This window comes from Pithys albifrons, chromosome 8 (assembly GCF_047495875.1).
Source record: "Pithys albifrons albifrons isolate INPA30051 chromosome 8, PitAlb_v1, whole genome shotgun sequence".
In the NCBI taxonomy this organism is placed as follows: Eukaryota; Metazoa; Chordata; class Aves; order Passeriformes; family Thamnophilidae; genus Pithys; species Pithys albifrons.
The window spans coordinates 30043241-30070660 of NC_092465.1; the positions used below are offsets into that span (position 1 = coordinate 30043241).

Sequence of the window (27420 nt, forward strand, 5' to 3'; positions counted from 1 at the left end):
TTTATAACCTACATTCAGAAACCCTGCACCAAGTCTCTGCTGAGTGTATTTACAATTTATGTAAATTCTGCAATCTTGACTTAAATTTCATACATTCTTAATCTGAAGAGCATGTTATCTCACATGCACTTTATCTTATCTAACTAACCACAGGACTTAGATTGATTAATGACTGTCAGACATGATCATAGTTACAGATCAACCTCCAGCATTACAGACTTTATCTCAGTTCTAGGTTGGTTTAGTTACCTAATATCAGTGACTTCAAAACTATGTCTCTTTATCACCAATGCTTACAAAATACAATTTTCTGTACCTCTTAACAGTCCAGGAACTACAGAGTTTGAACTCTCTAGTGAATATTCCACATTCTGTATACACATGATAATTTGCTTTATACCAACTTGTGACTGTCAACACAGAAGAAAAAGAGGGGGAGTTTTCTACAGCAAACTTCATGAGGCTACAGAAAAGTTGAGAGCCAGAGAATGAAGCTCCTGGGTCACTGACAGCTACGAGAAAAAAGACAACAGCTGAGTCATTTCTCCTCTGCAGCAACGGACAAAGGCAGCAAATGGAGAAGATGAGGCAGCATTATGTGACTATCTAGAGGATGAGAACATTTCCAGTGTAATGAACTGTGCCCCCCAGCATGGGTACAAGACCCTACATGTAATTCCAACATCTCTTCTCATAAGCTTTTGAGACTGACATCAGGAAACCATCATCTTCCAAGACTTTCACGCTGCTTTCCAGCTTTCTGGGTGTTAAAACCTGTACAGACTTTGCATTATCACAAGAGGTAACAAAAGTGACTTCAAAACACTTCTCAGATTTTTATTACATCAAAAAAACCCTGGAGAAATGGCACTGATTCAATAGCATATAAAATACTATGAACAGGCAAACTGACACAGCACATATCTCTCCTTCCTTTAGGAGGTGACAATGTAGGCAGGACGTGGTTTCCAGCATTTCAATCAGTTTTTGAAACTTAGGAAAAAACTGATTTTATTAGTTTGGCCTAATTGGTACACATTTCCTTACCAGACTTCATTGGGCATATTTCAAATAATACCTCAGTTGTAATTTAAGAATGACCTAAGAACTATCTAAACTTTCTGCATTAAGTGTTCCTTCAGGCCTTTATCAGCAAGATAAAATTACTAGTTCTTATTCAAGATAACTTCAGTAGCCCACTCCTAAAGATGAATACTTTTCCTATGATAAAATTGTTTTAAGTAACTGCTCTCTAAATTAATTTGGACTCCCACAGAAAAAAACAGAAAGTTGTACTGATTTCCTTCACATTCGGACAACAGAAATTGCTTCCCAAAAGGTATAAATTCTCAGTATTCACAGAACTCACCCTGCAGTAAAGCTCAGCCCTGTGAAAAGCGTACCTGCCCAAGCTTTCCTGTTCTGAAACTTCTACTGACATCTTTAAATCTGCTACAAAAATCAAGCTACTTTCAACAATTCTGAAAACATGCCATGAAAGAACACACTATGAAACAGCAAACATTCCAACAGTTGAGTCAAACTGAAGAAAATGGAATGAGGTTTGCTCGCTCTGGGATCGACTTCACTGCTGACACAGCAGTTATGTCTGTCCATCCCTGGTACTGCACAACAGTTTGTACAGTTGCCACGATCTTTCCACTAAGTTTCAGCATAGTTAAGGACTCAATTGTAACTTAACAGAAAAACTTTCAAGGAATTTAGCTTTTAATTAGCTCATGTAATTTTAATTCAGCAGTTCCATCTGGTGAAAGCACACAAATGTTTCCAAATCCAGACTGATTTACCTTATCGCCGATCTATCAAGTACCCATATAATAAAATAAACTTCCACTTCCGTAAGAACTGTGACAGAGACAGGAATAACAGTCTTTACAATAGGCACAATCATGATCAAACGACATTAGAACGGGACAGCCAAGGCAAACAAGCCCAAACATACGTCCTTGGGTACTGCATACACCCAGCCTTGAAGTTTATGTGAACTGGGCTCTAGTTAAAAGGTCTCTTGACTCAGGCATTGCTTTGCAAAAAAATGTTACGAATAGAAACAGCTAAATTACAGTTGCTTGACTTACTTAGTGAAAGCCAGAAAGGACATCTATGCCCAGCTGGATATATTTTTCCATGTGTACACATTAATCTCACTTATGCATGTCAAACTACACATAAAGTATCTCAGCGAGGCATCCTTCTGAACATCCAAAAGGACTGACGTACTAACATACAGGGCCCAAGTACCACACGCACTCAGTACTCTCCTGCTGACTTTTCATGTATAATTCTAGAAGACGGATCTTGTCACAATGTCACTTAAATCTGCTTGAGATCACCCATTAAAAAGTATTTTCAAGCACTGCAGTAGATGATGGTCAGCATCGTGATCGGTGCTGCACATAAACTTTCTAGAACATGCCTGAATTTCCCTGATGATCCAATCTCATTAGATTATTTCTTGCAATGGGAAAAACAAATTTAAGACAAAGCCTGTGACCATTTGCAGTGCATTAAACCACAACTTTGTTGAAATTGCACATTTTATGACTGGATACATGCTGCAAACTTAGAACCCCATTTTTATTTAAGCCAACCTGGAAAGCACAAAGACCTGCACCAGTATTAATTAAAACAAACCTCACTGTTCTAGAGAATTTCTTTTATGTAGCCAGAATCACCTCTCATGTTGCCTATTCCAGATAAGCAATTGTGTCTGATCCCTTTCTGTCCACCCTCCGAGGATACCGAGGCCCATCCCCATATGGAATTGCCACTATTCATCTCCTCAAACCTACACAGTTAATTCACAGACTATACATACATATATATATGTACATACACACACACATATATCTCTCTATATATATCTCTCTCCACACATACAGGCCCTATTCTTCTTTACTAACTGACAGCATGGTAGCACACTCTTTTCCCTCAAAAGTTTAAGTTAAAAGTAGACTAAAATAAAAGGGCTGCAGGACAGTATCACCAATTTTATTCTAACTATTATAGAACAAAAAATTAGGCAGTAAAGTCTATATCAACACTGGTCAACATTCTTGGCAACCACAGAGCTTTTTCATGTTATTTTCTTACTTAAACATACCAGAGTATTAGCATAAATAGTAACCATTAATAGCTCTAATTCTTGGCCTTGAGTAGCATCAGTCCACGTTGAGTATCTATTCCCCCACACAGTTAAAGGAAAGCATCTTCTTAGTGAAGGAAATACCTGTTTTGTAAATAAACAGTTTTCTATTTTTATGTCATTGTATGAGTTACTACTACCCCAAACGGATACAAAAACATCATCTGGAATACACAAGGAATTAGTTTGGTTGACTAGATGACCATTGCTACTACTTGTCCAAAAACTAACCAGGCCTTCCAGGGCACAAGTCTCAGCTCTGTATCAGGTTTGAGGCTATCATAGGTTCCCTCGGCGTTAGAAGATCATATCTTTATTAAAAACAACTCATTATGATTGTTTCTTACAGATATACAGAGTATAGTGCTAGAAACCAGTATTTTTTTAACTGTGGTAACTCTTGCTCAGAGGAGTGAGTTTAAGAACTAGCAGGCATGGACACTTCTACAGAGGGCCCCAAAAACGACCAAGATAACTGAAGATTTTGAAGAGTAATTTTATTCTGACGCTTCAAAGTCAGGTATACGTTTCCAAAGTCTGCAGCGTAAGCAGTTGTAAGGGTTGAGAACAGGAAATCATTATTTTCGCCCATCACTTCTGTGCCCACTATAGTACAGCCACTGAGAGCCTCCTGACCCTCCTTCTCTCACCCTTGTTCAGGTTATGTGCAGGTTACAGCCCGAGCGCTTTTCCCGCAGTTACAAACGCGAACTGGGGAACTCCGAACCCGGCGAGGTTTATACTCGCGTGGCTCCTTCATCATCCACAACCACCCTCCTGCCCCCAAATATTACCTGGTACTACCATGGGTTTCCCCCCCGGATGCCGCAGGGCAGCTCCCTCCCCGCACGCCGGGCGCGATTCCCGCCGCTCCTGCGCCCGGGGAGCAGAGGCAGGGAGGGCCGGCACCTTCCGCCCTCCCGGGGCCTCCACGTGGCCGCGCCGAGCGTGCCCGGGACGCTCCGAGCCCGCAGTGCTGGCGGGAAGGGGCGAGCGGGCAATGGGAGCGCGGCCGGGCCGGGCCTGCCGTGGCACCCCCCGAGCCCCGCCGCCCCAAAGCGAGGGCAGCCCCGGCGCCGCGGCCCGTGCCCCCCGCCACGGGAGCGGGGGCGGGGAGGATTTACCTGCCGCATGGTCGCTCAGGAGCGGGAGGAAGAAAGGGGGTGGGGGGATGCGCCAGGGCCGCGGCGGCGCCTCGTGCTCGGCCGCCCCGGGGAGAGCACCCCCCGCCCGCCGCCCCCTCACTCTCCAGCCCCCCGCGCCCACCCGGGCCCCGCCGCCACGTGATGGGGCGGCCGCGACGCCGTGTGCCCCTCACGCCGCTCCGCATCGCGGGAAAGGGAGGAAGGTGATGTCCGCTACAGCCGATCGATGCCGTGCTGGCTGCGCGCCCGCGGCCCCCCCGCCCCGCCCGGGGCCCGGCCCGGCCCGGCGCGTCCCGCGCGGCGGAGCGGCGGCTGTGGGGGAGGGCATGTAAACAAACGGGGTTTTATAGCTACCTCACTCGAGTGCCGTGTGCATCTCCCTCTCCGCTCGGTACCAAACGCCGCGGCGCCTCCTCCTGCTGCTCCCGCCGCTCCGCCAACGCTATTCACAGACGCGCGTACGCCCGCCCTGCACGCGCGGCCCCGCAGCCCGCGCGGCCCGAGGCGGAGCCATTGCCTACCTTTGCTCCAGCGCTACGAAAGTGGCGTAGCGCCGCCGCCCCGCCCGCCCGTCTCTGCGGTCGCCGCCGAGCGCCGGGCTGGGCCGGGCACAGCCCGGCGGGCCGGGGAAGCCGCCGCCGGCCGGGCCCGGGCAGGGAGGGCGGGGTGGGCCATGGGGGTCGGCCGGGCTTGAGGGGCCACCGCCTCTGCGGCCGCGTGGGGAGGGGTCCGTCAGCAGGAGCGGGGACCCGGCACCGAGATACCTTCGAGGTCGAGAATCGCATTACCCGTCGTTTATTTAACTCCAGAAAAATCCTGCAAATTTTCATGAAATGAAAACCTGATAAGGTGATAAACGTATCGCCGTTCCGAGGTGGAGCCCCTCGCCATGACACACTTCATTCCTACAGAACAGCTTCAGAGCTAAAAACAAATGAAAATTACCCCCCCCCCAACCCTAATGTACATTAAAACCCTCACTAGATCCAACACGGAGGAGCTGGGGACATTCTGGTTTATAACGTAAGACCTACAATATAGTGGGAGTCTTTCATAAGAAATCATACTTTAAAATAGACCGGCATGTTTTGCACTGGTTATTTATAGAACACATGTCAAAAGCTTGAAGTGCAGTTCCAGGAACGTTTCTAATAAGTTTTAGGCCGTTTCATTCTAATCTCTTGAGAAACTTGCACACAATTTTCACCACATTTTCTTCCAAAAATAGCTGGTGTTTCCACAATGGGCCTTAATCTAGAAGCAAACCAACCTGTCCCCTATTTGTTAAGGAGGAGTGCATTTTTCTTTTAGACTCATATTCCTGAATGGAACGAACCTCATTATTTCTAAAAATGGTCATTTGTTAAACCTGATTATTCACACCAGTACTACCTTCAGTCTGGCCTGGCAGAGCCAGAATCCAATCCTATCCTAGTCCTATCCCCAAATCCAAGCCATACCCCATTGTTATCCATTTCTAATTTCAAATCTCCTCCAACACCTGTTTCTCTCCTTAGATTTATTTTGAGAGAAAAAAATAACACTTATATTTCCTCCCTAATTTTTTTTCTATATGTTCTATTGTATCCATCACCAGAATACAAACTGTACTGGTCCAAAGTCAGTAGTTTACATCAAGTTTTAGGGTCTGTCAAAGTGATTATGAGGTTCTACTCCAAACTGTTGGCACCAGATCATTCGTACGTTGATTTGAATGATTTCTACCTTCAAGCAGGTCCTTCATCTCTCAGAATATCTCTTGGTACAGCAAATAAAATACAGATCTGATTCTGACATTAGTCATTAGACATCTACCACAGTACCCACTGTGAATCACTGGATGGGACTGATTTGTGTTGCTCTTCAGTCTAGGAATAAATCCACTAAGTGCAAAAAAAGAATTAAAATATTAAGTTTTGTATATTTTTCCTTCAGAATTTATTCTCAGTGAATTGTACTGAGTAATAAAATAGAGCACATGGGGTTTGTTAGCTCTTGTGAGTAGAACTCAAATATTGTAAAATCTCCTTAAAAAATAAAATTAAGAACTCCAGTAAAAGCTCTGCAATGGATGAACTGAAATTACTATGTTTGGTACAGAAAGGTCATTTGAAATTTCAGGTTTGATTGATTTTGTACTAGATTTTCTATTTAGAAAACAGTAGGTAGGGAAGCTGGTCTGAAGGCAGCTTTGCCTTATTATAGAGGTCCTGAGGCTGCACAGCTGCTTTTCAGAGACTCACCTAAGCAAGGTGTACCAATAAATAAATCTCTGTAAGTGGTTTCCAGCTGTTACACACTCTAACCTGTATCTGTTAATTTTAAGCCAGACAGGTCAATTAGAAGGCCTTTCAGCACTCTGAGTGTCCGTCCCTGCTGACAACCGAAAGTAATTGTAGTTTGAGTTGTTATAACCTTCCCAGTGAGTCTGCTCATGGCTTTCTCCTGATACATTGGAAAAGCTCTTTGTATCTAGAATATTTTCCCAATAGTTGTACATTGTAGCTGTCATTTATGTTTATTCTCAGTAGTTTTAACCACACATTGTAGTACAAGAACTGCCTGCACGTTAGTCTTGGGAGAAAGTATGATTTTCTGTGACACAGGTTCAAAAACCCAACCCAAAACCTACTAGATCAAGCATGACTTGTGAAAAGCCTGCAGGTGAGAAATGTGCTGCCCCGTAAAGCCCGTGGAGCAACTCTGTGTGCTGCAGGGAATCCAGCACTGCAAGAGTGCTGAGAGCCTGAGAAAACATAAATGTGTGCAACAAATCCAGACTGGATTTTCAAGCTTCAAAAAGAATGATAAGTTACCATACTTTTAGAACAGAGCTGTCTTTTTTCCCCTCTCTTCTCACAGGCCACTTCCTTGCTGAGTAACTCTGCATGGTACAGAATCACAGACTATTCTGAGTTGGAAGGGACCCACAAGGATCACCGAGTCCAACTCTTAAGTCAATGGCCCATACAGGGGATTGAACTCATGACCTTGGCATTATTACAACCAAGTTTTAACCAACTGAGCTGATGTGATAACCGTACACAGTCATATGTTGGGCTGCAGGAAGGGAGTTTTATATATACATACATATATACACATTAAATAAAAATATTTTTATAAATAAATAAATTAATAAAAATATATATCAAATAACACAGAAGGACTTGTGATATAATGCTGCAAAAGCAGATTGTATCTTCTAGCGGGGCTTTTCTCAGGTTGGGGTCCTGTGTAGGAGCTCACTCCAGCTCCAGTGCAATGCTGTGACCTCTTTCCAGTGCCCCGTGGTCCTGATGCCTTTGGCCAGCAGACCAGCTGGGCTCAGCTGGCTGTGTCTGCACAGCAGATGAGAATGTAAGAGAGAGGACACGGTACCAAGTTCAGCTGTGAGATGCAGACCTAAAGAGGGCACAGATGTGTGAGATTAGAGAGAGCTGGACAGATCTCACACACTGATTTCCTGTCCTTCCTTGTAACAACCTAACTGCATGTGAGGGGTAGAAGGTTAACAGATATATGTATACAAAATAATACTTTGTTTAGACAAACTGTTAAAAACAAACAAAACCCCCCAAACAACCAAAACCCGAAGCTATCCAGTTAATAATTCTGTGCACAGGTTTAGTTCTTACATCCTGATACTGGCTCTGACTGTAAGCAGAAGTAAGGGTCTTGCAAGTATTCCTTAGAGATAGGGAACAACAATACTGAAACTTATTTTAACTGGGAGAAATTAATTTTGAAAGCTAGTGGATGAAGCTGTAAAACAATCTTCTGTTATTTAAGTGGCGGGGGGTGAGGGGGGAGGCAAGGGGGGGTGGAGGGAGGGAAATGTCACTACTTGTTGGCAAAATTTTTTACCCCTCTGGCAAATTCAGGGTTTTTTTGGTTGAAAAAACCAACTTAATTTTCTTTCTTTTGAAATATTGATATATTATGAAAAAGCCAAGATAATGGTTTGAAACATCAACTTCCTCCTTTATTTCAAACCATCTGGTACAAGATTTAGCCAGAATTTAAGGCAGTTCGAAGGTGAACATAGCTTGGTTTGTGGCACATGCTACATGTATATTTTCTATTTTTAAAACATTTTTTCTAGCTTCTGTGCCAGCCTTTTATTCATTCTGAGAGCCTGAAACAAAGTCAAAAATGGCATTTCTTATATGACAATGACCAACAAGTATTAATCCGTTTGCTAAAAATATTCAGTGTCAGAATTGCCCTTGAGGTAGAGAACAGCTCATGGGGCACAGCTTTTGTCAGTGCACACTTGCCAAGCAGGAGGATTTTATCAAATTCTTTAGGAGTGAAAGAGCTTTACTACAGGAAGCTTTGGTCAGAAGTACACTAACAAGAGCTGCTGAAGTGAAATATCAGGGAATCATATAAAAGGGATTTTCTTTCCTGATTGCGTAATTTCCTAATCTGTATCTCAAATATGACCTGTTGGCAGGTGTCTCTTCTGCTCTGAATTTACTGAAGTTCTTACTCTGTAACCATCTGTGGTCAGTTGTGTTGGACAGATTTACTTGTGTTTTCACTGTCTGGGAGTTTGAAATGAGCTCCTTCCCAGGCTGCAGAAGAGGACAAGGAACTGGGCACTGGAGCAGCAGAGACCTTGCTTGTGGCAAGGACATAAGTGAAGGTGTTTGAGCTTCAGGGTGAACTTAAACAAGCAGGTGGTGAAGCTGTGATTAAAGCTTGTGCTTGGAAATAGGCAGTGATGTCCTCTGGGGCATTTCACTGCCTCAGGACTACTTGGATTGTTTGCAACAAATTTAAAGCCCAAGTTTATATAACTCCAAGGCTGTATATAAATATAGTACTTTTAGTAGAGACTATATATGCTTTTTTCACCTTCCTGCCAAACTGGGTGCTCTCCTTTAAGCCTTTGCTTGGCAGATTTCTTTAGTTAACTTTAATTGGTTTCAACTGTGTGAATTCCCATGAAAGTTCAAAGTTGATCTAGCTAGTTTTGCATGAACTAGTAAGTACAATTTGAAAGTTATTCATAAGACGGGACAAAAAGGAAAATAAATCTGACTTTTTTAATTTAGAAAAACAATTCTTACAACAACATGTAAGATATAAACCATCTTCTGTTTGGATGGTATATAAACATGTATGAGTGTATGTGCAGGTTTTAAAGCAAAAGTGTCAATGTCAGTGATGTCATCTGCATAATTTTAAATATGGTACTAGTGTAAATACTGGCAGGAAGTTAGCTTAGATAGAAATCCAAAAGAATTTTTTCTTGCTTGTTTTAACATGCTATAACAAGATACAGAGTTTAAAGATCTTTGCTTTAGATGTTTTAGAGTTGGCCTCTGAGGGGAAGGGCTAGGCTTTTTTGTTTTGTTTTAAACATGGGTTGACAATTTTAATGGAAAAATATAAAACCTTTGTCATTGGCTCAAGACTTAAGGTTACATAAACATCAAAGGACATAAACGAAAGGGTGTGATGCTGCAGCAGCAATTGAAGTCTTCGGTGCACACAAAGGTGTTTCTGCAATATGGAAGAAAGCCAGCATGACTCGGAGACCTTTGGTTAGTTTTGCAAACCTGGCAAAGGCTAGTATAGCTTGTCCACAGGAAAGCTCTTGCTGGCAAACTTGACTTTATTAAATGACTATCCCCTTGTTGTGTTATTATTTGTTTTAAACACAACTTTCTAGTCCTGCTCTCTAAAGCAGTCAAAAGCCCTTTCTTTGGATCTGAGATGGACAGGATTTGCTGGTTGCAGGGCTGGGATAAAACCAAAGTGGAAGATATTAGAAAGCAAGGACAGAGTGTCACAGCCTTCTTCCTCTCTTGCACACTCAGGTTTATTTATTTTTCTCCCTTCCTTCCTGCCTGTTGAAAACACCTGTTTGCATTTTTTCTGTACACCTGGTTGCAGAAAGATATCAGCTTCATAGGGGAGGATGTGAAGGGAGGGAAAGGCCAGTCAGCTGCTTCCTCTGGCCCATGACCGGGGCGAGATTGCTGAGCACAAAGAGCTTACGGTCACAGCCACACAGGAGCTCTGTATCAATAAATATGGATATTATCTGCTGGAGTCAGGCAGGGTTCAAAACATTAAACAAAGCTGTGCTAGCTTGCTGGGTGGGGTAGAAATTCCTCTAAAGGCTTTCACTTATAAAAAGCAAACTGGATTGATGCCAAAACGGACCCACCTGACCAAAGAGAAAATATTTACTTTAATGTAACCTCTTAACATGCTGAGGAATTTGTTTTACACCCTCTTCTCAAACAGAATGGAAAAATTTAAAGAGACTGTCTGTGACATTATTTGAAGGAATCAATGAGCAGCTTAGGTCAGTATCTTTTTTGTTTGTCAGTCCCTGTCCATTTTTAACAAGTAGTTTGGTGAATTGACACTTCTTACACATGACCTAGACAGACTTAGCTGAGTAACAGAAGCCTCACTCTTCTAAAGCTGGATTTTGGTAGGCAGCTGGGGTGAAGTTCCCCATTTCACCTCTGTTACACACAGAAGTGGAAATGACAAATTCTAAATTCCTGCAATTCCTCCATTATCAGCAGGAAGAATCAGGAAGCCAAAACATCCTCAAGCTACTGACTACCTCTTTTGGGTACCTCGGGAGAGATTACTCATCTGTGAAATTTCAGCAGTGGAAAGGGAAGCCAATATGAGCTTGAATGGGTGGACAAGGATGTTACAGAGCTTCATCCCTTCTTTATTGCAGGTTCAAAACCTCAAAGGGGCACCTGCAGAGAAAACATGTGACAAGGACATACACTGGCAGGGAAGACTTGCAGAAATAAAGCAAATTCTGAAACAGGTGTTTTGTTTACTTTTCCGAAAATCAGCTATACGAGTAGCAAAGTATAAAATCAATAGGTTTTCAAAATCAAAATTATCGATGAATGGCCCACAGTTTAGGGAAAGAGTTAACTTTAGCTCAGCTGTGTTTATCCTTCTGTGCCTGGTAATTCATAAATGGGAATTGGAGGCAGCAGTAGGATGCTGGCCTTTAGGGCACCATTAAAAGTATGTGACCTTGGCTTTGAAATGCTGGCATGCACTTAAGTTCCCCCAAAATTTACATATTTCTAATTTTCATACCTATATTTCATGATTTCTACAGAAAATAAATAATGAGACACCAGGAAGAGTGTGAATGAGATTAGGAATCAGCCCAATTTCCAAATCTTTAACTACGACCATTTGACAGTGCTATGAGGTGTTGCACCTTTATTTTCCATGTTGCTGCCCCAAAATGCTTTGCACAGTTGGATGGTAATTACAGTTTAAGGACACAAGTAGGAATGTGAATTTAAATAGAAAGAGCTATGAACAAGAGTGTAAACTTTAGCTGATATGCAAAAAATGAATCATAAGGATACCTAAATGTGGTCTAAATGACAAGAAATGTAAAAATGGAGGTGAATTAATTTCAGAGATGAGTATTGGTGAAATTACATGGAGAGACAGGCCATGGGAATGTTGCACAGCCAGAGACTGGGAAGGGAGCAGCCAAAGATGGTTTTATTGCTGTTGTTCATCTGCATGACTGAGCAACCTCAACTGATAACTCTTTCTGTAAACCAGTAGAAACAGCTGAAAAGTAGACTAAAACAGTGATGAATACATCCCATTATGTTTAGAAAAAGAAGTTTTGAAGCATTTTCTCCAGCATGGGACTAATGAGACTGCTGTGACAGAGGGGGTGTGGTCACACATCTGTGCTGACACATCAGATGATGTATTTGCAATGTATTAGAGCCTTGAGAAAGCTCTGAGAAGATGCAGGAGTGGGAATGCCAGCAAATGAGCAGAGAGAAAATAAAGCCATTTCTGCACTGGTTGGGTTAGACTAACTTTGCTGAGATGTTACACTGACATCCAGTCTGTCCATCCATGGGTGTGTCATCCCAGAAAAGTGACTGACAGACTCAGGGAAAGTAGACCGTCTGAGACAAACTTAATGCCAGTTTTGTCAACACAGAACTTGAAAAGAAAAAGGTTCAAATTGAAAATGTTTGATTTCACTGATGCTATTTATGTCTTTCTACTCCTTTCAGATAACCTTCCCTTCTTGTATGTCTTACCTCTCTCTTCATAAACATAACTGAAAATTCATTCCTGTATAGACAAAGGGTAAACTCAGATGAGCTTCTATGGTAGTTCTAATGAAATTATTGTGGACTTCTTCAAGAAAAATATATGAGTTCAGACCTTTTCTTGGTAAATCAAAGCATCCCAAGAATGTTTAAAACAAAATGTTGAATGGTAAATGCTGTTTGTTCTTTATAACAGTTTTACATTATTGAATGTGTACCAAAATGCACCCAGAAGCATGCAGTGATCTAATGCAAGGATGAAAATTAATTGATAAAAACCCAAATGATACTGCCTTATGGACAGATAGGGGCAAAATTCAAAGTCTTGGGAGTGAACTGGTATTTATATTTTCATTTAATCATTGTGCCATCTCTCAACAAATATGTCTGTGGAACTGCTTCCAACAGGTAGCTTACTGCAACTTCAGAAGAGTTTTTCTGTCCTCCTGAGGTTTCTTAGTTATCTTTCAGAAAAAAAAAAGTCATAAAGGTGCTTTACCCTGTTCCTATACGAAGGGGAGTGGGTAGTTATTGTCGCTGAGAGCAGTCTCACAGTGGCTTTTGGCTGTCAGATCCCTTTTGTAGTTACTTAAACCTAGTACTTTCAAACAGTTCATAAAATAATAGCCTTACTTTGAACAGTATATACTTCAGAGAATCACCTTTCTCTGTTTCACAGGTAGTTTAGTATAAGTCATTGTAGCTGGGTAGACACTAATTTCATTTACATTTTCTGAATTAGTTTTCTATTAATTATTAAATATATGAGAGAAATCCACTGGATTAATTGAAACTGCAATCTGAAGTTTGAAAGCCTATAATTGTCAAATTTCCAATTTACTAAAATTCTGAGAATAAGTCTCTGAAGCACAACATAAGATCCTTTGGTAAATCAAAATACATAATGGAAAGGAGGAAATGGTGCACAGGAGCTTCAAGACACGGCCTCTTAAACAGAAGCTAAAACCGAAGTCAGGACTTACTAATGATTTACAACAAGAATACTTGAAATAAGAATATTTTAGGTAAGCCAGTTACATAAAAAGAGATTGCTTGGGGCTCTCCAGCTCACATGTGTCTGGGTTGGGCTGGCTCATTGCCGAATTCCCATGTGAAGCAGAGGCCAGATTCTAGGAAATTCTCAACCCAAAACCAGCTCACAGAGTTTTACTTAAGTTTATCTTAAATATCCAAGAAGCACTTAGTTTGGACAGTGTGATTCTGGGATAACATTATTTATATTACAGGATGTGTCAAATTCATAACAGAATGACAAGAATTCATTGCTGTTTTTCCAAGGGGGCTTTGGTTTTAAATTAATCTACTCTTCTTACCCTAAAAGAAGTATACAAATTTTAGCCCTACTGTCTCAGAAGATATTAACAGTATCACAGTTATCACTGATTAGACAAAAGTAGATTTGGTTACACAACTTCTAAAACCAGTGAATCAGAAAATGAGCTGCCAGCCCTGGTGCACCTGAAAGTACTGCAGGCACCCCCTTCTTGAGAGCAGCATGCACACATTGCAGATCATATCAGGCCACTTACATGATGCTGATGCCAACTTCATCATTCAGGACAGCAGTGACTGGTTCTCATTTCTCTCTTTCTCCTCTTCCTCATTCACAGGAGAGAGAAACTGCATGGCCTTTAGTCACTTCCCTAAACACGAAGATTTGCTATCTATGCAGTTTCTTTTTTAAACTACTATATTTTTAAGGAACTGTTTGAACAGGGTTTTTTATTTATTATTGTACTGAGATTGAACCTTGAGCTAGTAAAAACAATATTATGGTAGTGGCTCTAGTTCTAAAACCAGAGCCGCTGTTTTCACAGGAGGACACGTCAAATTGCTGCACAAAACTGACTGTTGAGCACCAAGAGGTGTGCAGTGTACAAGCCCCAGTTACTGTGAACAGCCAAGCAGCAGTAGAAATTTTTCAGAGGTTATTGCTGATAGTTTTAATTGTAATCCAAAGCTTAACGCAGAGAAAAGTGATTTTTGCACGGGAGGGTGGGATGGATCAATACTACTGCAACTCTTTCCATTTTTTTAATGCCACTTTTGTTGTACTGCAAAAAAGCACAGAAACTGCATTAATTTCAAAAGTCAATGCCCTCCTGATGGCAAAAGACAGAATCAGTCTTCATTCTAATAAAACCTGATCAGCAGTCATACAGAAAGCTGAGCGAGGAGAAAATAACAAGGCATCAAGAATTTGCCAGAGGCAGATGGAATTGCCCCCAAACATCTCTGCCTGTTCATTGCACCCATAACAGTTCTGTCTTCCTCACATATACCACAGCTTTCTGTCTTGTTATGGCTCGTGTTCGTTCAGCCCTTTGGCTGGAACCACCAGTGAGGTCACCCAGCCATTTTGGGTTATAATGCCATCTAAGGACAACGCACAACTCTGCTCTCTTACCTTCAGAAAATCTGCTTTCTGGAAGTTTGACATATACAGTGAAAATAACTTGGCCACAGAAGCCTTTTCAGAGCTGATTCAGTTTTCATAAAGCAATAGCTTATATTTTCAAGAATCTGCACAATCATAGAATCATAGAATTGATTGGGTTGGAAAAGACCTCCAAGATCATCAAGTCCAACCCTTGGTCCACTCCAGTCCCTTTACTAGATCATGGCACTCAGTGCCACATCCAATCTCAGTTTAAAAACCTCCAGGGATGGTGAATCCACCCCCTCTCTAGGCAGGCCATTCCAATGCCTGATTACTCTCTCTGGAAAGAATTTTTTTCTGATATCCTAAAGTAACCTGCCTTCTTTTTCCCAGCATGACTTAAATTTATGGTCTCACCTGGGCAGAGGCCCCAAAGAGACAGACATTCTGGTTTCCAGTTGCAGAAAACCAGACCAGTTATTCTGTTTTTTCTGGGGAGAGCGTTTCCTTGTGCTTTTCTGATAGTGTATTCTTCAACAGAGCATAATCTACTGGCCAGTGACCTCATCCTGGTGCCTGGCAAGATCACGGAGCAGATTCTCCTGTAAACTATGCTAAGACATATGGAAAGTGAGGAAGTGAGTGATGGCAGCCAGCATGGCTTTGCTAAGGGCAAATCATGTCTGACAAATCTGGTGGTCTCCTACAGTGAGGTTACAGTGCTGGTGGATAAGGGAAGAGCAGTGGACATTCCCTGCATGAAGAGGAGCAAAGCATTTAATGTTTGTCCCTCATGACATACTTGTCTCTAAACTGGAGGGATGTGGATTTGACAATGGATCACTTGGTGGATAAAGAGGTAGATGGTCACACGCAGAGTCAACGGCTCCCTGTCCAAGTGGACCAGTGACAGGTGGTGTTCCTCGGGGGTTGACATTGGGATGGGCACTGTTTAACATCTTGTTGACAGGCACAGTGGCATTGAGTGCACCCTCAGTAAATTTGCTGACACCACCGAGCTGTGTGGTGGGGGTGACACATTGCAGGGGAGGGATGTACTCCAGAGGGACCTGCACAGACCTGAGAGGTGGGTCCCAGTGAACTTCATGAGGTTCAACAAAGCCAAGTGCAAGATTGTTTGATGTTTTGTTTTTTTTTGAAGGACAGGATATGCAGTACTTAAACTGGTCCTGATGGTTCCTCTGTGGCAGTACTTGCCAAGGTGGAATTGTAACTGAATAGTGACAAGTACAGAGGAACAAATAAGAAAAATCTGTTGCTGATAAAGGGTCAAGTGTAAAACTTAAGGTAACTATTTCTCTTCACTCCCCAGTCACTCTTCTCCCTGTGGGCCCTTGAAGTCTCTAGCCACGGACTGCTATTACATTGTCTCTCTCAGCCAGACATGCCCTGGTGGTACAGAGGCTCTAAAATACATATGCATGCTGTTCCTGAGATACTCTTGAAGAATAATTCTCTCAGCATTAGGTTTTAAACCAATTATCCTTCCATACCATGCAGGAGGAGACAGCTTGAAAGCACTTTCCTATTTGACATTTGCACAGAGAATTTACGCCGGAGCAGTTTCACAGAATCACTGAAGTTAAGGCCTTAATAAAAACAGCTTCTCCTCAATGGACTTTGTTTGCTTTAGCCTGACCTTATTTTCAGGGGATTAAAATTTAGCAATAATATTTTTATGGTCTTGAACTCTCCTGTTTTCGGAAAAAAAGCACATTGTTAATATAAATTCAGAAAGGAGGCAGAAAATGTTTTCCTTTAGTGTCACTTTGCCACATTCTAGAAGGAGAAAAAACGGACACCAGAAGCCTCCCTCATAAACAAGCTGACAGCTAGAGCTTTTTAGAGAACTTCAACACTGATCTTCAAAAAAAATATAGAAAGTAATGTACACCATTTTGAGGTATCTATAGCTAAGCGACTTTGTTGAAATGTTTGAAGCTAGGATTTAATACAGTTTAGTGTCAAGGACAGCAAAGCATTCACAAACCACAAGGAAGGAATTGTTACTGAGATGCTTAAAAAACAAGCCATATGTGAGTGACACAATTTTCGTCTTTACCCATACACTCAAAACATATCCATTATCTTTGGCAGAAAGTTGCTATCCCTCTGACAAATCTGTAAGCTGTCGGAAAAAGTGACACTGCTGTTCAGCAGGGAACAGGGAGTCCTGTGGAGACAATGGGATGTGAGCCTTTCCTCCCTCCGCCCCCCATTGTGCTTGTGGCTGGTGGAGTTCCAAGAGAACGTGGAACAAAGATTTCTAAGTTTCTATTACCCTGAAACAATCATTTCCAGTAGTCACTTTGTGAACCCAGAAGTCCACTTGGTTTAAGTTTTTCCCTGAAAATGATGATAAAAGAAGTTCATAAAGAAACACAGTACTTACCCCTTTTCAGGCTCTAATTCAAGAGTTTAAAGCATTTTCCTGGCTTTATGGGGCCAAGTATTTACCTCGCTCAGTTGCTTAGTAGCTCCTTTCAAATCAATAGGAATGTAAATGTGCTACCAGTGAGGCTTTAGGGTCCTGCTGAATCATGTCCTTTGCATGTCAAAGTCATTACCGAAAAATGTGGTTGTGATCATACACCAAATTAGGACAAGAACATTTGTTACAGAAGGTAGAACATGGCATGACATCAAGCTGGTGTGTATGTGAATGGTGGGGTTAGGGGGGTGTGGGAGGAAAAAGAATGTTTTAAACTGTGAGACTACCAAGCATTTAGATCTTTTCCAGATTCTGCCATTTACAGAGAAGTCCTAGATGCTAGAAGCCAGGCATTTCGAAAGACACTATTTCTTTAGGTACACTGCATGCATGTTAAAAAAAAACCCAACAACCAGCCCACCTCCAAAAAACCCACCTTAATTTCTGCCAAGTATGTGACACCATAACAACCACTATAACAACATAACAAATCTGCTTTTTTAAAGCAATGCTTCATCCACACTGAATTCAGTATGAACCAAGATGACAGTGTTTCTTTCTCCATTTGATAATAACGTTTACGCTCCTCTAGTATGCAGGGAAATATTATGCCAAATATTATATGGCTGTATGAGAAATGTAATATACCAAGCTGTGATATGCTCAATTCAATATACACTGAACTAAACTTCAGAGTTAGTTTTGTTTTTCAGGGTTCCATTTCATTAGAGAATTTTTTGATGACAATGAGAGAAAAATATAAAACATAAACCCAACATCCATAATGCTCAGCTATCATTAAGAGGCACGACTTGTTTTCTTTCCCATAGAGATCTTTGCACATGAAGAAAGGTTCCCTTCCCTCTCACTCCCTTCAAGAAAATTGTTTGAGCATTTAGTTTTTTTAAGCCATCACAAAAAATTTCTGAATTTATTTTACTGTATGCAGCAAGGTGTTTGATTGCTTTCAACTGCCAGAAGCTGTTGCAGAAAAGTATGCAGCCCAGCTCTTCCAGAAATTATGTACTGTCTGCCTCTTTGCTTTGCCTTCTTTTGCTCATGTTCATACGATATATTCATAGATATATCATGTCATATGGCCACATAGATATCTATATATTCACAGATACAGCCAAATCCAAACCTGTGTAATGCAGAGATGGAATCAGCGCAAGTGGTCTTGCAGAAGAATGAAGCAAAGCATCCTGTCATTGAGGGAATAAAATATTTGTTGAGGTCAGATGTGGAAGTTTACTAGATTAAAGGCAGTTCAGTGGGAATAGAAAAGTAGCTGTGCCCTGAGGATGGTTTTCTAGCTGAAGCCCAGAAAGGCATGTTCAGAGAGCAGTTAGCTCATCCAAACATAATTAGGTACACAGCACTCAGCTTGTTAACAGACTTTGTCTCCAATGATTGACACTTCTCATATGATCACGTGTTTTTTTTTCTTTATTTGGAGGTTGGGGTTTTACCAGATAGATTAATGATCAGTAAACTGAAAATAAGAGATAGCTTCATAATTTATCTGACATAAATCTGGAAAATACATGCCTTATACTTTTTATTGTCAAGGATAAATTACCCTGTTCTTTCCAGAGTGTGATATCTCTTGATAGAGATATCTCTTGTGAGAGTAACTGGTTTGTTTTAGAAATCCTCACAATAGCTAAAATTAATGATGGTATTTTCTTTTATTTCCTTATTCAGAACGTTTATTCATACAATCAACTCTAAGCTTAGAGTTTTTCAGGTGAATTTTTTTGACACAGAGAGAAACAGGGACAAGAAAAACCCTTTCAGCCAGTAGAGCTGTATTTTTAATCCCAGCAGTGAGCTGTCTTTCCCTGCTAGAGAGAAGATGCTGGATGTATTTTTAGACTAGCTTAATTCCACTATCTGCATGAGGTTTCTCCTTGCAGTAACAGGAGTAGGTCCCTCTTCACTGTAGAGAGTTGACACCTCACCTATGCACAGGGCAAGGTCCTTTCTTCGTTTGTGCGAGAGAGGATGGTTTAAGGTTAAGCCAATAATTATGCCAAAACTATATGGATTGAGTAGCATTAAGGTGTACAGTAAGAGGAGATGGACTTAGAACATCATTGCAGGGAATGCGTGCAATGTCCTTCATCTGAGGAGTCAGAGATTTGCCTCTCTATGTCCTTCATCTGAGGAGTCAGTCAGAGATTTACCTGTCCTGAGCTGTAATTTTTACCTTCTATTATTCCTTCTTACAACTGAAGACTTTTATTCGGGTGCATGTTTACTGGAGGTGGTGTGTGAAAGTGGGCCCATTAGTCCTGCCTCTTGTTGTTTTCCTCCAGAGCTTGCAACTGGTGATAAGGAATTGGAGAAGGATATAGGAAAACATACCAATAGAGATAAGAGTGAACAAATTGTTGAGAAGGTGGTAAGCATTCTTAATCAGATGGAATTATAATAATGATTATTCTTGGCCAAAGCAGTTAAATGCCCTCCTGACACCCAATCTGGAAGTCAAGCAGGGTCAGGCCCGGTTAGTACTTGGATGGGAGACCTCCTGGGAATACCAGGGGGCTGTAGGCTCTAGTCCTGAGGGACTTCACTGTCACTGTCCAAGCTCGCTCGGCTGTGGCAGATGAACCTCAGGAGTTAAAGGGTGGGGCCAGTTCTGCGCAGGAGGTGCCTCACCTAAAAAATCCAATGTGCAAGCTGGAAGGGCACACCCATGTGGGTAGAGCCCTTCCCAAATCATCATTCATGAAGCCTAGCCATACTCTTCTTGCCCAAGACAAGACAGATCCAGTTTCATAAAGCCATGAGTTTGGGAATTCTGCTAATCTAATTGCTCTTTTGTGTCTCGTTTGTTTATATGGATGGGTACACATTTGAGAGGTGTCATAAAAGAAAGGCACAAAGTGAGCAACTAATGCTCTTAACCAGATTCACTGCCTTGCCCTCAATTCTCTCCTGAGAGGATTGAAGGGGTAACAGTCTACTGGCTGCTTCACATCTGAACTGGAATTGTGCTCTTCTTGTTTGGAGACATTGCTCCACAGAAAGACTTGGTGGGGTGGGGAGCATGAGGAGGTGTGTGTTAACTACAAACCTCTATTTGAGGATGCAGTTCAAATATATCTGAAGACTGGACAGCAGGAATCCTCAATTTGAAAGATACAATTAAGATGTACATCATGGGTCTGCTTCACAGAGGGTTTGAAAATGTAGTTCAAGATTGTCTCAGGGTAGTTAAAATCAAAGGGTCAGAATCAGTTTCAGACAAAATTAAAGACAAGGAAAACACACATAATTGTATGTTCTCTGCTTTAATAGCAGAAAATAAAAGGTTTGACCTGAAATGGAAAATGGAAACTATTCTGGAACATTCAAGTGCCACTTGAGTTAGGTGCCTAAAGGAATTGGCAGTGTCAAAGAGCTTTCTGCTCCCACCTTCCCCTTTGCAAAGGTGGATGGCTGATGCGTTGAAATAGTATTTTAGGGAAAATTCAAAAGGCATTACTGAGCTGGAAGTATGCCTGAAAGAAAGTGTGTGAGAACATTAAAGTAGCTAATTTGACATGTTTAACCAATTTTTGAAGTGATACAAGTTATGAGAAATCCTTTTTATCTTCAGCTTTGGCAGTTATATTACTGTACAGTAATGTCCCTGAAGTCTTGGAAAGCAGTGCTAACTATTTGTCATTCATAAGTCCCTCTTCCTAACATTCAGGCTTTGAGTAGATTAGGATTCCAGATCCTAATTTATTTCTCCCACTGTCATATCTCTGGGAAAAAGTCTAAAATAGAGAATTACCTCAACTATGGCAAGCTCTCTAGCAGTCTTACTATTCAAATATGACACACATGGGCATCCCATGGAACATCTCCCAATGTGAGATGATCCAGCCAATGATACTTTTATGCTTTCCAGGAATCTTTAGATCCTACACAGAACCTTGTTTGAGAGAATGAACAGCTTTGGTATATTGATCCTGTTCTCAGTGAAAGGCTTTGGAGCTGCTTTTGTGTGTTTATTGCAGATACCTGCAATGGCACAAGGGATTTCACCTGTGATTGGCTTTTCTCTGGAACTCTGTGCCTTCTTTTGGGCAGGCATCCTACTGCAGCTTACATGCAGGAGGTCTGATGTTCCCTGTTTGTGACACAGCAAAGGGTGCCCTGGCATTACAGACATCCTGTACTGACAGGCAGTAACCCTGAAGTGTGCCAGTTTCTCTACAGGCCACTTCTCCCCAGGCAAGAAGAGGATTCCTGTCTTCCGCTTTGGGCAGACAGGCCCTTCAAGCTGCATAACATATTAGCCATATTTTTCTAGAGCTCTTTTTCAATGGTGTTTAGAGGATCTTGTTCTGGACAATGAACATTCATTTGACCCTTCAATTTAACATTACCTGTATTATAAATAATGACATAAAAGAAAAAGAAAAGAGCAGCACTCTGTAATTTCTGGTGCTACTGCAACCCTATGCAGAGGCAGTAACAGTGACTTAAAACCAATGATGAGAAAAGAGAGGCAACACCAAGAAGCCATTTAATACATCTAGTATTCAAAACATTTACTATCTTTGATTATTAGTTGTTCTCCTGTGTAGACCTAAAAGTGCACTTAGTGTTTCAGTTAGACACACTTAATTAGCAGTATCATTTCTGCTGAACAAGACTTGTAAACGAGTACAAATAATTAATGTACGCTAACAAGAGTTAAAAGAGGCTTGCAATATCCTGGCTAGGAGGTTGTAATTAGGAGCACAAAAAGTATCCCAGTCCAGAAGAGATGCACAACTAGAAACACAGTATAGCGTTTTTAACAGTTGGTTTCACCCTGGCTCTAATTTTCTTTAGAAAGAAGGAGTACAAGTCATGCCTTTACTTTTAAATAATTTAATGGCCAGTGCTACTTTAACACAGCTGCACCTGGAACGAGATATTAGTGTTTAAATGGAAGCTTAATAGAATGAGTTAGAGAGTATAATAATGAGAATAAGCCAAATGATGGGGGAGAAGATGATAATCAGAAATATTAAAAAAACCAACCCACCAACCAATCGAAGAAAAAAATACCCCATCAAAACCGAAATATGTCTCTTGGACCAAGGAAGAAATCATAAAGGCAATGGATACTCTGTAATAAAGATGAGGATGTAAATTGAATGAATAGAAATAGATTTTAAAAATATGAGTACAAGCTGAAAAGGAAAAGGGAACTGAGAGACAGCAAAAGTGATTAGTGAAAAAGTCATGGGGAAGTTTTGTTGCCTGAACAAGCGCAATGACCTTAAAAGAACAAGTTTGATAGAGTGAAAGGTTAAGCAGTACTTCAAACCTTAAAAAGAAATTTGAACTGGCAAGACTCTTTAAAATTTATCAAGATTGATTTTGAGCTAGTCCAGTTCCAGTTAAGGAAAAAAACCCAAACCCCTTAAACCTTCCTCAGTGATGACTTTGCTTCTGAACTGCCTGAAGCTTATCAAAATACATAATCTCCAAAGAAGGTATTGTTGATTAATTGGCACCTTTGGTATTGTAGGTAGTATTGCTACAGCATTAGTTACTAGTTTTGGTTAGGAGCCTGAATATTCATAATATAAAAGTAAAGACATAAAAACATTTACGCAAGGTACAATTTAAGCAAGATGATTACACTTTTGAAAGCCTTGATATTACTGAGGACTAGACTCTCAAGAGGGACAGGCATGGGGAAGGTTTCAATGCTTAAGTCAATGTACCCTGTCTGTAAAATACAGCTCACGTTCCCACACCTTGTGGAATAGCATTCACAGCAGCTGACACCAGAGCAGAAAGCTGCCAAAGCTCAGCAATACTCCTGGGGGCACAGGCCCTGCTCTACACTTTTTAATGTTTGCCAAGGAGCTTCTTGGCTGTCACTGCCAAGCCAAAGATGTTTCTTTGACCCACAGGGTGAACTGTCACCTCTACAGTAGCCCATGCACCTTAATGGAGGTACAAATGCTTATTCTTTGGATATGTTAGGGTGATAGTGGAGTGGAAGGGCACATTATGAAAACAGTCCAGCATCCCAGTTTATAGTTTACCATGCCTGTATAGGGTGGCAACCTTGGTATTAGGTGTCTTGAAGTAATTAAAATCCAGGTTATTTAAGAACATGTGGCAAGATTGTTCAAGCAAAATAGATAACTGAATTACATGCCAAGCATTTACAGACAGAAGACAAAATTGAGAGGGAGCCATACAAAAATCTGCTTATTGCAAAAACAAGATTTTCTTCTACTTCCCCTTTATCCATACAATATGCTGTTACAGCCTTAAACCCAATGTTCCTTCTGCACAGTTTGTATCCTCAAGGATATAGGGAGCCTAGTTTTGATAATCCTTATTTTAAGGTTAAGAGTCAGAGCTTTCTCCTCACTCCATCCTCCTGAGAAGGATGTCCTAACATTTGTTCAGTCCCAAATGACTTCAGAATTCCCGCCTCCTTGCCATGAATCACCCCTTTAAGCTTTCAAAACGTTCATTTCCTTTAGGCCTATCCAGGAGCAATCATCATCTGCCTAGACGGTACATAGATTATGCTAATGGTGCTCCAGAACTCTACATAAAGTTTTAACCTGCTGTAATGTGATACACCCTTTCTTTTCAAGCAATTCAAGACCCAGGCTGATGCTTTTTTTCACACAGCTTATCATGCAACCTGGTATTTCATGTGCATATGCAACCTGCTAGTCTGATTTAATTGCATAACTCAGTTTATGTGAAGTTCATGCAAGATCAGACCACATCTGAAATCAGACTCTGCACCAGTTTGTAAAAATGGATTCAGGAAGACTATCCCTTCTGCTCCCTGAACTCTATCCCTCTAAAAATTGTTTTGGGGGGATACTATGGTCTTGCCATCCCTAGAGGTGGCAGCTTTAACTCTTGCTTGACTACAGCTACTGATGATCCATCACTGGCAAATTAAATTTTGAATTATATAACACATTTCTTAATCTAAAAAAGTAAATACTTTTATGCATGCTATAAGATTCCTTAGCTGATCAGAATGTAGCAAATATGCAATAACACTTTTTGTTTGGTGAATGCATTTGGGACAGCTAAGTTATCTTTTACTCTGCCACCTGCACATTACTATTCATCTATTTAATGTCTAAAACCACTGTAAAGAACAGTTCAAAAGGAAGTGATGTAATTTAGTTGTTTCTTTTTGACCTGCTTCTGAGCTTATGCCATTACCATCTATACATGAATGATGGGAAAATGGTGATGAGGTGTCATTAAAGACTGGTGCTGAACACACTAACAGCAGATTTCTCTCATTCCTTGTTGCTCAACACACCTGACACAGCGATATTCTTCTCTTTAATTCCATACATGCCTGTTCTTTTTCTTCTGATCATCCAGCAGCTCTTTACTGATCAGGCTTCCTGTTTGCAAAGTAAATGGCACACACTGCCAGGCAGCCACATGCTATTCCTCAAGCTGCTGAGTGCATTTAGTGTGCAACAGACTTTGTTCCCACCTCATAAAGCTCTCCTTAGAGCTGTAACACCCAGCCCTCCTATGTGAAGAACTTGCAAAACTACACCACTTTTGAATTAATAAAAGGAATGATCTATCATTATCACATCTGATAGCATGCCTCCCACTTATGAACCAATTTCCTGGGTGAATATTTTATGCCCACAATGAATTTCAATCTAAAAGTATGAGCTTATATTTCCAGATTCATTGCTTCTGTTTACAAGATGGAGGAATACTTCTATCTTTTCTCTCCCTGATGTTTCACAAGCAGTCTGTGACACAGGACAAGCTAATTGTTTTCCTGTAATTCTGGGTTTATAAATTAACCATATTTCATCCTTGCTTTTACAACTACATCTTTAGAATTAAGGAGATTGAAGTGAACTCAAATACTTGTTCTGCATCTGCAACTTAAGAATTCTGAGAATTTCACCCTTTCATTGTCTGGTAACATACTGTGTGCTCACCAAGGAGAACAGAAAGAAATTAAATATCCCATTATACTTACTATCCTGGAGATGACTGGGCTCTGTCTTCACAGGGAGAGAAAAGAGACTTGAGATTTACTCTAATAAGTGTAAAGCATTCCCTGAGCCTGCCACCCACAGCAGTGCCATAGGAGACTCCTGGGACAACACTTTATGGAGGAAGTCTCAAACACATGGAGGATGTTTCCATGACACTGCTACCAGGAAGTGACCATGAAACAGGGCACTTTTGGGAAAAAAGCTGATCACGAAAAGCGCAGAGAATTCCCACCTCTCTGAGTGACGGTAGTGACTTAGTGGATTCCCCTGAGATGATTTACAAACAAAAGGCACCACAGTGTGCAAAGGACGTGGTTATATAATTGTGAGGTAATTTCTGCACTACCGAATACTATTATGGTAGTAGTAAATTATGTCCTTTTTTTTTTTTTTCTCACATCAGACAATAGAACATTAACTATCATTAAATTAAGAGAGTTAACTTGTTTCCTGTTGCTTTTTCTTCAGTTTTGACAGGAACTAATTACAGGTAGTTTGTTCAGACATAATACCTCTATTTTTTGTATTTCTGCTGGAAAAACTGCACATTTAACTAAATACAATTAGTATGATGAACTTAAGTTACCAGCTGTACATATCTAAGTATATATCAAATATCTGTCTGTCATAAGTTGCTTCAACATTACAAACTAAGTTCAGGCATGTATTTTGCTGTGTTAAATATGCACATTATTCAAACCAGGACAACTGATTTGTAGATTAGAATTAAACATTTAATTGTTAAACAGAAACAGAGTTACAAACTTACTTGGATAAAATGATAGAAATCTGATGTAACTGTTTGTGAAGGCTTATTACATTTCTACTGGGCAGAGATTACAGATCAGCATTAAGGATCAAGACCTAATTTAGATGCTCAAGTTTATCTTTCATTTTTTGCACTAATGTGTCCTCTGTATAATAGAACATTTTGCCATCGTCTTAGGTTATTAAAAAAAATTGTATTATGTACCATAAGATTTGTAAATTATGTGGAAAAACAATGTGAACATATCTACTTAGAGAATATTTTAGTACTCTGAGAAGAAAAAAGTCATTATGAATACAGAGCAGCTAGCAGGATTGCTCAGATATTTTGTCAAGTAGACTTCTTCTAGGGCAGAAAACAATAACAAATAGCTCATTAGAAATTCACATGAACTGCCTTTTAGATGCTGGACTTTTTTTATGGAGTAAGTCTGATACAGTCCAGGCTCGTAAACCTCTGAGTTTTCTATCTAAATAGTTAAGAAAGTTCTTAGAAAAGAGACATAAAGCCTTTATTTCTTGCAGAAAACCAAAAAAATCAACCCAAACCAACCAACTAACCAACCAAAAACCAACTATGATTCTGATTTCTGGGTCACTCAAGTCTGGAAGGAGAATGTTCTAAATACAAATGCTCTGTCAAACTCATGGAACTTCAAATACAACCTAATTGCAAAACCTGATTAATTGAATTGAGATATAGTTAAGGGATAGGAATTCAGGTATCTGCTGTAACTGAAAAATAATTTTCTTTTTAGGTGATGCAATAACCAGAAAGAATAAAACTGCTGGATGCAGAAGACTTTAATTTATGCACAACCCCTGAGTTAATGAGTGACTCGCATTTAATGCAGATGAATGTAAAAGAATGTGGTAGGACAAATGAATAGATATTTGCTGATAAGAAAGAAACAGGTGTGAATGCAGGGGAAGTCAAAAATAGACACATCTTCTGTTCAAGATACACCTAAAATGGCCAAAGTGATCTGGGAGAACATCACTATGTAATGAGGGTGGATTACAGCAAAGAAAAGTCCAAGTTGCCTCTTACATAATAAACATCTGCAGAGGCCTGATTTTTTGCTTTTTTGGAAAAAGCAGAAGCTGTGCAAGGAATCCTTTACTGCCAAATCAAAGCTGTTACTTAAGGCCTGAATTCTGAAGACACACAGTACTTAACTTTTGCTGTAATCTCAGTAGTTTCAATGCCTTGGCTTGCCTTTGTTGAGTCTTTCCCTTCCTTGCTGTCATTCAGTTGTCCTTGTAACTCACCTTGCATTTACCAGCTGTCAGGAATTCTGTACAAGCTGTTTAACAAAAACCCACATAAAATTACAGTCCTGGAAGCCATTTCTTAGCTATCTGGAGGAT

General features: G+C 40.7%; 1 protein-coding gene across 8 annotated transcripts in view; it reads right to left on the bottom strand.

Moving 5' to 3' along the window:
• Positions 1-25348, bottom strand: part of SLC39A10 (solute carrier family 39 member 10) — a 59134-nt gene extending 33786 nt beyond the window's left edge. For 2 of the 8 annotated variants that reach the window (XM_071561707.1, XM_071561706.1), the window contains exon 1: positions 4291-4618. In XM_071561707.1, the coding sequence (XP_071417808.1) occupies positions 4291-4299 (9 nt within the window). In that variant the 5' untranslated portion in view covers positions 4300-4618. Of the gene's footprint in view, positions 1-3960; positions 4619-4665; positions 4769-4832; positions 4871-13954; positions 14029-17218; positions 17302-25262 lie in introns of those variants that run through there. The other 6 variants (XM_071561709.1, XM_071561711.1, XM_071561712.1 and 3 more) reach the window with 6 other exon arrangements.
• Positions 25349-27420: the final 2072 nt, after the last annotated feature.